This window comes from Brassica napus, chromosome C5 (genome assembly GCF_020379485.1).
Source record: "Brassica napus cultivar Da-Ae chromosome C5, Da-Ae, whole genome shotgun sequence".
Taxonomy (NCBI): Eukaryota; Viridiplantae; Streptophyta; class Magnoliopsida; order Brassicales; family Brassicaceae; genus Brassica; species Brassica napus.
The window spans coordinates 48399967-48410490 of NC_063448.1; the positions used below are offsets into that span (position 1 = coordinate 48399967).

A 10524-nucleotide genomic window follows, 5' to 3' on the forward strand; every position below is an offset into this window, starting at 1 on the left:
GGAGGAAACATTACTTAGGCCAAGTACACTTTCAGGCCTTTAGTTTGAATCACCTGTTTTCAAATACAATATATTCTATTAAATTAAAATACAAAATAATATTTACCTATTTTTAATTGGTTTCTTACAGATTTTCTTTCTTTTTAACTAATTCTAATCATTTCATTTATTGTTTTTTTCTAATTAGTTCGACATCATTTATTACAAAGTATAAAACATAATTTACATATTTTTATGTATTTTATCACATTTTCTTTTTTTCAATCTTCCTAGCTACTTCATTAATTTTATTTACTATAGTAATTCGACATCATTTATTTTAGGTATTAACTATAATAATTTTATATGTTTGAATGAAATTGATTCATTCGTGACAAGAATTCAAACCAATTAACAAATAAATTTTTATTTGTTTATAGAATTAATTAGTTAGGTATGGACGTCCATTTACCAATTCGAGTATGAATCAATTCTTTTTGATATCGGGTTTTTTGAGTTTTAAAATTAAACTCTATTTGAATATTATAAATTTTTCAGACGGGGTTCAAGTTGTATCTTTCCAGGTCCGGATAAGTTCGTAGAAACCTAAAAATATTCAAATAAACTATGTGTTTAAAAATATCATTAAAATTTATTTTAAAAAAAGTAAAAATCAAAATCCGCGCGGGTATGCGGAACAAGCTCTAGTTATATTTTAGATTTGAAAACATTTTATTGGCATTTACATACTGCATGTCTCTACAATTGTTATTTTATGGATGTTTTTAATATAAAATGATATTTCTCAATGTATAGTAAGTAGAGACATCTCCAACTATGACACCAAATTTGGTGTTAAAATTACACCAAATTTGATGTTTTGGTGTCAAACATTTTGTTGTCATCTCCAACCATAACACCAAATTTTACACTAAAGTAATATTATATATTATTTGATGTTTTCAGTTTAATCACTTTTATATTTTTAATTTTTGGTAATTGAATTATTTTATCACACTTAGATATTATGTTTGTTAATTTTTTGTAGTTTTATGTTTATAAAATTTATTTACATTTATATTTTGGTTTAAAAATATTATAGTTTTAATGTATTAATTTTATATAAAATATTATATTAAAAATTACAAACTATTAATTATGAAAAGCACATAACAAATAATATATTTATTTTATGTTTGGAGTGTTTATTTTAAATTTAATATGAATTTTAATCGTATTCAGCTTATATTATTTTTTGTATTTTATAAAATACTAACTAAAATTTTATATTATTAAAAATAAAATATAAAAGTTCTATGATATTTTATTTTTTTATAATATACAATAAATGATAATAATCATATAGTGATTACTAATAAAATAAAAATATTTTTGTTATGTAAAAATAATTAAAAATACAAATAATACAATATATTTATGTTTAGTTACAAATTTGAACTAATTAATAATAACAATTGAGCTATATTATTTGATGATAATAACTGAATATATTATTAGATAAAATATAATAAAATATGTATAATAAATATTTGGTGTGATGAATAGTGTTACACCAAATTACACCAAATTTGAAGAATGCTGTAATTTTTAGTGTTCTATTAGAGATGAAATTACATCAGTGTTTTGATGCCCTATTGGAGCTGTCCTAATGGCTCGCATGGGTGGCCGTTTAATGGCTCGCTTGAGTGGCTGTTTTAGTGTTATAATAGGTAGTTACAAGTTCAAACTTTATATTACAATAGTATTGACAAACCAAATACCTTTTCAAAACAATAATACATATATGTTTCAATATATACACACTGCATCATTAGACCACATCCATCAAGGGGTTCTTAGATGGGTTTAGGAAGAAAATAAAAAAAAAATGAAAAAGCCCAAAATAAAGAAGAACCCGTGCTTATTTTGGGCTTTTTAGAGATGGTAAGAGACCCTTTCGTGTCAGTTGCGTGTTGGTCCTCATGTGTTTGTCTCTCTCTCCTTCCGTTGGCTTCGCGCTTCGTCTTCTTCCGTCATCCATCGCTGTTTCAGCTTTGAATCAGGTGGTATATTGTTGTTCTCTTTTACCATTGAATCTGTGCAAGAGCGTGGTGAATGACTGTTATTACCCTTTTACTTTGCAGTGGAGACAATAGCGAAGAAGAAGGTGGAGGATGTTACGCCCATTGCAACCGGACACGAGAAGGAGGAGCTTGAAGCTGAACTTGAGGTGATTCCTTGTGTTTTTTTTCTCTCTGTATGAGTATGACAATGTGATACAAATAAGCTTTTACTAATCAACTTCACCTGTGAATAAATCAGATTTTGATTTTGTCATTGTTTTCTTGGATGCAGGGGAGGAGGCTGCTTAACATTGACTTTCCTGAAGGTCCCTTCAGAACAAGGAGCAGCTAGAATTGGTGCGGGAGGAGATTCGTGTTTGGTCTCTGTTCAACCATACTAATCTGCTTCCTCTTCTTGACCATGCCATTATTTCTGTTAAGGTAAGTGTAAGCATACGACTCTGAAACTTACATGGCTGATGTTTAATTTTTTAATGTTTTTGCTTGTTTTTTTTTCTTGGGGGTGTTCACTTTGGCTCTGGCTTTTGTCGTTGGATTGACATGTGCCTTCACCAATGGTAAAATATCATTCCCTTTGTTGTTCAATTACATTGATTCTGTTTTGCATTACGTACAATGTATGTTTCTGTGTGTTGGAACAGGGAAAGTGATTCTAGAGTCAGCGATCTTGACAACGGTTGTGGTGCTTTCCCTCACCGTGTACACCTTCTGGGCTGCTAAGAGAGGATATGACTTCAACTTCCTCGGACCATTCTTGTTCGGTGCTCTCATCGTGCTCATTGTCTTTGCCATGATACAAGTAATGCCACTTATTCCAAACTCTATGCCATAAGAATTACAGAGAGTGAGAGAGTTTTAATCTTAGCTAGTGAAATGTAGTAGCGTTTTGGTTGTATTTTCAGCTACAAGTAAGAAACTTGCACCTAGTGCAACTAATCGGTTTTCATCAATAATTGAAAAAAAGATTTAAGAACCTCAAAGGGGTTCTCCCATTGGTCTTTCACAAAGCTAATTATATTAACAGGGGTTCTTAATTTCATAAAGTACACACTTAATAATTAAACTAATGGTTAGAACTCATCAAGAGCTCTAACCATTGGACATGCTCTTAGACTTCTAAGCAGTTCCAACAATGAGTATTAAGAGAGGTTTTACGTATTTAAGAAAAATAAAAAAAAATTAAGATAGAAAAGACCAAAAGTTCTAATCTTAGAGGTTTTTAGAAACTAGTATACCCAAAAGACACATGTCATCATGTAAGCAAAAATTAGTGATTTTGTTGGCTAAGAAAAAATTAAACATAATTGAATAATTATAATACTAATACTCCCTCAGTTTTTAAATAAGTGTCACTTTGAGATTTTTCACACAAATTAAGAAAGTGACTGAAATGTATTTAAATTGTTATTAGTTACACTTTTTTGACCAATAATATTTTAGATAAATAAAATTATTTATAAAATCAATGCAGTTTGCAATTAATTTCAGCTGAAAGTAAGTATAATTTGCATTAGAATTCTAAAGTGATTTTTTTTGTGTAAGAAGAAGAAATGTTAAAATGACATTTATTATGAAACAGAGAGAGTATTTTTTTATTGAAACTTATGTGGTTTCTTATCGTTGTAGTTGCTCTTATACGTTTAATCAGCAATAGCCCCAATTTTTTTCGGGACTCAAATAAATCTTTCAGTTCAATAGTTCCACTCGCTATAAGAACAAAAGATGAATCTCAATATAAACAATGTATGATATCACCATATAAGTTAAGCAAGACAAAACATACTAAATTCTAAAACTAACTAAAAATAAAAAGATTATTTTTGTTCTTTTAGTAGTTTTACTATCAACAATACATGAGTTTTAGTGGAAACATCAAAGCAAAACCACAATCACAATCAAACTTTTATCTCATGAACTTTGACCGATCTCTTTCTTGAGACTCTCCACGATCTGTATGCAGACACTTTGGATTCTCCTTCGTGACTTTCTTTCTCCTTGCAAGCGTATCAGAATCAGCATTGCCAAGATTATTAAGTGAAGCTGAATCTTCAGTTATTGAATCCACGGAAGTAATGAAGTCGGTTTGGTACTTTTGTGAAATTGCCATTATGATCTCTGGACTAATTGCATCTTGCGGCATAGTCGTGTCTAGAATGTTAACTATCTCCGAGCTCACTAGGTTCCCTGGACGCAAATCTACGCAATCTTTGTCAAACTTCTGCCCAAATCTTTGAACGAACAAGCACCTTATGATTTGTAGCTCCTTAAGCTCCCCGATTCTTGATGCGGCAAATATCAGTCCGGCCATTGCTTCTTTCATTTCATCCGGTAAGAGATGAACATCGCTGTCGAGAGAAACACAAGTGACTTAGGTTCTGGAACTATTAAACTTCAATGAAACCTTGTGGTGCAAGTTATCAAGAACCACTTACCTTTGATGAAGTAGAGGAGAAAAACTCTGCAATATAGATGTGCACAAGTACTTGACCTGATCGTAAGCTAATAGCCTTCTCTCATCTTCATAGAACTGCTTCGCCTACAGTTTCAATTTAAAACCTCAATTACAAGATTGATTTAAGGGAGATTTTAACATAAGGCAAGATCCTCGAGATTATTCTCATATATTGTGAAATAAGCAAATTTATATGGTAACTAAGATAAGATTATTTATTCTCATATATTACCTTAGGAAGTGCTTCACGAAAGCGGCCGTAAGGAACGAGTTGAGCAATATCGGACCGGGACTGTCTGACCATACACTCTGTTCGTGCTCGTTGCACCTTGACAGAACATAGCAGATTCTGGATATGGAGTTTGCTGCAAATAAGACATCATATTATTAATTAGATACTTGAACAAAATTCATATAACCATTACCTTCTAATACAAGTAAACTTGGTTTCTTACCACTTTGAAGCTTTTTGCCATCTTGAAGAACGAGACCAAACAGCAAAAACATTACAATAGCATCCGAACTTCTGTTCTGTTTTCTTGGCAAACATCATTACCTTTCCTCGGTAGGAAGATGAAGCGAGCCTTTAAGAATGATCTAACAGTGAGATGTTAATATATGATAATATCCGTAGTGAAAAAGATCTACTATTATATATAGCCCTTAAAAAGTGGTAATTTAAAGCCATATAGTATTATGATTTACTTATGGTACTGAATAAGGGAAAACGCGGTTTTTCTTTTCCAATAGGGAATATGAAAATCCAAATGCATTAATGTACGCTATTTTTATAAGCGATAGTACATTGATACATCAGTACAGCATTACTCTCCTAAAAACATCTCAGATGTATTCCTTTATTTTTTCTTCTATAATATAGGAACTCCATAATAGAGGTGAGTTTCTCCCCAATATATTTTTCTATTCTTTTCTCTATAAAAGAATATTCTTAAAAAAAAAAATTTTATTTTATAAATAACACATTTAACTTATAAATGTTACAAATTAACCAATTTATTATAACTTTTAATTTTTTTTCATAAAATTGCAATATTATTTAAATTAAACATTTTATTACAAATGACATTAGAAAATAATAATAAAACAAAATAAACATTATCTAAACATCTCATTACTATATTTTCCCATAAATGGTCAATTAATGCATTCCGAAGTGAGAAATGAGCTTCTTTATCTTTGATTTTTCTGAATCAACTTAGAATTGGAACCGATTATCTTCATCATCTGGTATTTGGACTTCTGGTGGTGGAGCTTCTCTTCCAATACACTAGAAGAAGAAAATAAACAATTCTTAGAGAACCTAAAGAAGTCAAGTGAACAAAGACAAACATCAGTTGGAGATTCGAAGACAAAATTTTGCTTTAAAACAGATGAGGGAAAAAAAAAATTATTTTGTGACGTAAATTCTATAGAAGATCCAAATGTCCGTGAACATTTCCAAGTAAAGAAAGCACATATTTTACAAAAGCGCAGTCACTAGCAACAAAATCAGCAAACTCCTCCTCCACGCACGTCGTTTGGACAATATTTTAACAATTTTTGTGGATCCGGAAGTAATTTACCGGAGTATTAAGTTGTTTCAACATGTTGTATTGATTAATATTTAATTATTAAGTTGTTTCAATATTTAAGTTTAATTTTAATATGTTATAAATATGTGAAATTATGTTAAAATTTTAAAATTAAATTCTAATTAATAGTTTTAATTATCAATATAAAATTTTAGATATCATTCATTAAATAAAAAGTCTGACTTTAAAATAAAATAATTAGTATGTAAACATAAAATAATTAGATATCTTTTTATTTATTTTATTTATAATTATGAAAATTAAAAATTAGTATGTAAACAAAAATCTGTGCATTTATATGTAAAAATTGTATTTCTTCGTAAACATGTATTTTAGTTATAATCACAAAAGTTAAAGGACTATTTTGTAAATAAAAAAAGTACATCTCTGTTATAGAGGAATGCTATTTTTTCCCCTAAATATAGAGGAAAAAATAGCAATCTCTATTATAGGGGAAGAAATAGAGGTGAGTTGGAGTAGATTTTCCTCTATTATAGCATATAGAGGCAAATATAAAGGTGGGTTGAATATGCTCTAAGACCATGATTAATGGAAGTTTTTAGGGTCTAACTTTTTAGCGGAATATAAAAAACCGTTTCTTAACTTTCACTACAAGAAAACGTGCCCATGACAACGAACATTTACGACGAAAATATTTCGTCGTAAATTTACATGGTCTTTACAACGAAATTACGAGGAATCTAACTTTCGTCGTAAACGCCATGTAAATTTACGACGAACTGATTTCGTCGTAAACTCCATGTAAGTTTACGACGAATGTACGTGGAATGAGAAATACGTCGTAATCATTACATCGACATTACAACGAAGCATGTTACCGTTATATTTAGGTGAAAACGTGTATTCAATGTGCTTTAACTTACCTAATTTCGTGGTAAAGTCGTTGTAAATAATATGTTAAAACCATGTAAAATCCATGTAAAATATTCCTTGTAAAATCGTTGTTATATTTCAACTACCCAACTCGAAAATTTCTCTATATATATGTCATTTCCCACAACTCTCTTCCTCACAACACACAAACGGAAAAAAAAAAAAAAAAAAAAATCAGAAAAAAAATCTAAGAAAAAAAATCTAAGAAAAAAATGGCCGGTGGCGGTAGTATTTACGAGTTACGGAGTTGGATGTATTTGCACAAAGATTCCGACGGGAGGGTGACGAACGCATTTCTGAGCGGGCTAGAGACATTCATGCACCAGGCGGGCTGTACACCGATCACACAGGAAAGCGGTAAGATGTTCTGCCCCTGTCGGAAATGCAAGAATTCAAAATTTGCACGTAGTGAAACTGTATGGAAGCATTTAGTAAACAGAGGATTTACACCACAGTACTACATTTGGTATCAACATGGAGAGGGTTATGGGGGAAATGAAGCTAGTAGTAGTAATAATAATTTTGAGGATGGTCATCATAGTGAAGAACCGAATCATTTGCATAATGAATATAATTATCATCAAGATCATGAGCAGATGGTAGATCATGATAGGGTTCAAGATATGATTAGTGATGCATTTTTAGAAACAACTACAACAATAGCTGATGGAACTGGAAATGTAGAAGAACCTAATTTGGATGCAAAAAGGTTTTATGAAATGCTAGATGCTGCAAATCAACCAATCTACACTGGTTGTAGAGAAGGTCTCTCTAAATTGTCTCTAGCAGCTAGGATGATGAATATTAAAACGGATCATAATTTACCTGAGAATTGCATGGATGCATGGGCGGAGTTGTTTAAAGAGTATTTGCCAGAAGACAACGTGTCTGCTGAATCTTATTATGAGATTCAGAAATTGGTTTATAGTCTTGGGTTGCCTTCGGAGATGATTGATGTTTGCATCGACAACTGCATGATCTACTGGAAAGAAGATGACAAGTTAGAAGAGTGTCGATTCTGCAAAAAACCACGATTCAAACCGCAAGGCCGTGGGAGGAATAGGGTACCGTACCAAAGGATGTGGTACCTACCAATTACAGACAGATTGAAAAGATTATATCAATCTGAGAGGACTGCTGCATCGATGAGGTGGCATGCGGAACATGTCCAGAGAGATGGTGAGGTTGCACATCCATCAGACGCAAGAGCGTGGAAACATTTCAACAAGGTACACGCAGATTTTGCTACAAATATTCGGAATGTCTATCTTGGGTTATGCACCGATGGATTTAGTCCATTTGGAATGTCTGGTAGACAATATTCTTTGTGGCCAGTCATTCTTACGCCGTACAATTTACCGCCGGATATGTGCATGGAACAAGAATTTCTATTTTTGACCATATTAATCCCTGGGCCGAAGCATCCAAAACGGTCTCTTGATGTTTTTCTTCAACCGTTGATAGAAGAGCTAAAGCAATTGTGGTCAGAAGGGGTGAGGACGTACGATTGTTCCTTGAAAAACAATTTTACGATGCGAGCAGTTCTGCTGTGGACGATAAGTGATTTCCCTGCTTATGGGATGTTGTCTGGCTGGACAACACATGGAAGATTATCTTGTCCATATTGTCTTGGATCGACGGATGCTTTTCAACTGAAGAATGGTAGGAAGAGTTGTTGGTTTGACTGTCATCGTCGCTTTCTTCCACTTGCCCATCCGTACAGAAGAAATAAGACATTGTTTCGGCACAAAAAAATTGTCAGAGACGGTCCTCCTCCATATCTCACCGGCCAGCAGATCGAAGCAGACATTGATTATTACGGAGCTCAGGAAACAGTTAAAGTTGGAGGAAATTGGCATGTTCCTGGAAATATGCCTGATGGATATGGTGTGTCTCACAATTGGCATAAGAAGAGTATATTTTGGGAGCTACCCTATTGGAAGGATCTTCTCTTACGCCACAATCTGGATGTCATGCATATTGAGAAGAACTTTTTTGAGAACATCATGAATACATTACTTAACGTCCCTGGGAAGACAAAAGATAACAAAAAGTCAAGGATGGACTTACCTGATATTTGCTCAAGAAGTGAGTTACATATCAAGAGCAATGGAAACGTTCATGTTCCCATCTTCCGGTTGTCATCAGAAGCCAAAACAACCTTGTTTGACTGGGTTGCATCAGAAGTTAAGTTTCCTGATGGTTATGTTTCAAATCTGTCAAGATGTGTTGAACGAGGTCAAAAGTTCTCCGGAATGAAGAGTCATGATTGTCATGTGTTTATGCAACGACTACTTCCATTTGCTTTTGCCGAGCTCCTTCCAGCAAATGTCCATGAAGCACTTGCAGGTAATTATAAAACGTTAATATATATACATATGTTATGAAATGTTATTAATTTGATTACTTTTGCAATATACAGCCATCGGCGCTTTTTTCAGAGATCTCAGCACACGTACGTTCAAGGAAGAAGTCATCGAACAACTTCATCATAACATTCCGATCATATTGTGCAACCTGGAGAAGATATTTCCTCCTTCATTTTTTGACGTCATGGAGCATCTAGTTGTCCACCTACCGTATGAAGCATTGCTTCGTGGACCTGTTCACAACGGATGGATGTATCCGTATGAGCGACAGATGAAACATTTGAAGGGGAAAGCAAGAAATCTTGCAAAGGTGGAAGGTTCAATAGTTGCGGGAAGTTTGACAGCCGAAACATCTAACTTCACATCATACTACTTTGCTCCAACTGTTCGTACGAGGAAAAGAGTTCCTAGAAGATATGATGATGGTGGAGTACCGACATCATATCCAATTGATGGTGTTCCTGACATTTTCTGCGAAATTGCACGGTTTGGTGGTAAAACGAAAGAAGTATGGTGGTCATGTGAAGAGGATAAACATAGTGCCCACACTTATATTCTGCTCAACTGCGAGGATGCAGTGACCCGTTACTTTGAAAGGTAAATATTTTTGTGAATGTTAATTATATGAATTGCAGTTAATTATGTATGACTTGATTATTTGTTTAATTTGCAGCATGTTTGTATCTCAAGTTGAAGAAGCAATACCAGGAATATCTGCAACTGATGTGGACACACGTAAAGATAAGCACTTTGTCAAGTGGTTAAAATCACAGGTACGTAATATATCTCATACATTGATTAATTAAGTAAGTGTTTTGATACTTCAATATTAATTAAGAATAACTGCTTTTGGCAGGTTGATTATGACGATCCTTATTATCCCGTATGGTTTCACGAATTGGTTCAAGGTCCAGTTGCAAAGGTCACCACATCACCTATGTATTTCACACGAGGATTTACCTTTCACACATACGAGTATGGGAGACATCGGGCAACGAGTAACTACGGAATATGTGTGAAAGGTGAAACGGACTTTTACGGGATCTTGCAGGAGATTATTGAAGTGGAATTTCCGGGGTTATTGAAGCTAAAATGCGTCCTCTTCAAATGTGAATGGTTCGATCCTGTTGTGAACCGAGGGATTCGGTATAACA

The 10524-nt window shown here is 33.2% G+C and overlaps 1 protein-coding gene and 1 long non-coding RNA gene across 2 annotated transcripts; one reads left to right on the forward strand and one right to left on the reverse strand.

Annotated features, from left to right (window-relative positions):
* Positions 1-1452: 1452 nt before the first annotated feature.
* LOC125586977 lies at positions 1453-3013 on the forward strand. Its single transcript, XR_007323532.1, has 3 exons — positions 1453-2209; positions 2335-2620; positions 2705-3013. It is a non-coding gene; the product is annotated as an uncharacterized LOC125586977 (long non-coding RNA).
* Positions 3014-3238: 225 nt separating this feature from the next.
* LOC106399006 lies at positions 3239-6105 on the reverse strand. Its single transcript, XM_013839488.3, has 4 exons — positions 4971-6105; positions 4748-4880; positions 4496-4599; positions 3239-4408 (listed from the first exon to the last, which is right to left on the reverse strand). Exons 1-4 carry the CDS (start codon positions 5066-5068, stop codon positions 3967-3969), a joined length of 777 nt encoding a protein of 258 aa, XP_013694942.2. The 5' UTR covers positions 5069-6105; the 3' UTR covers positions 3239-3966.
* Between the last annotated feature and the right edge of the window lie 4419 nt (positions 6106-10524).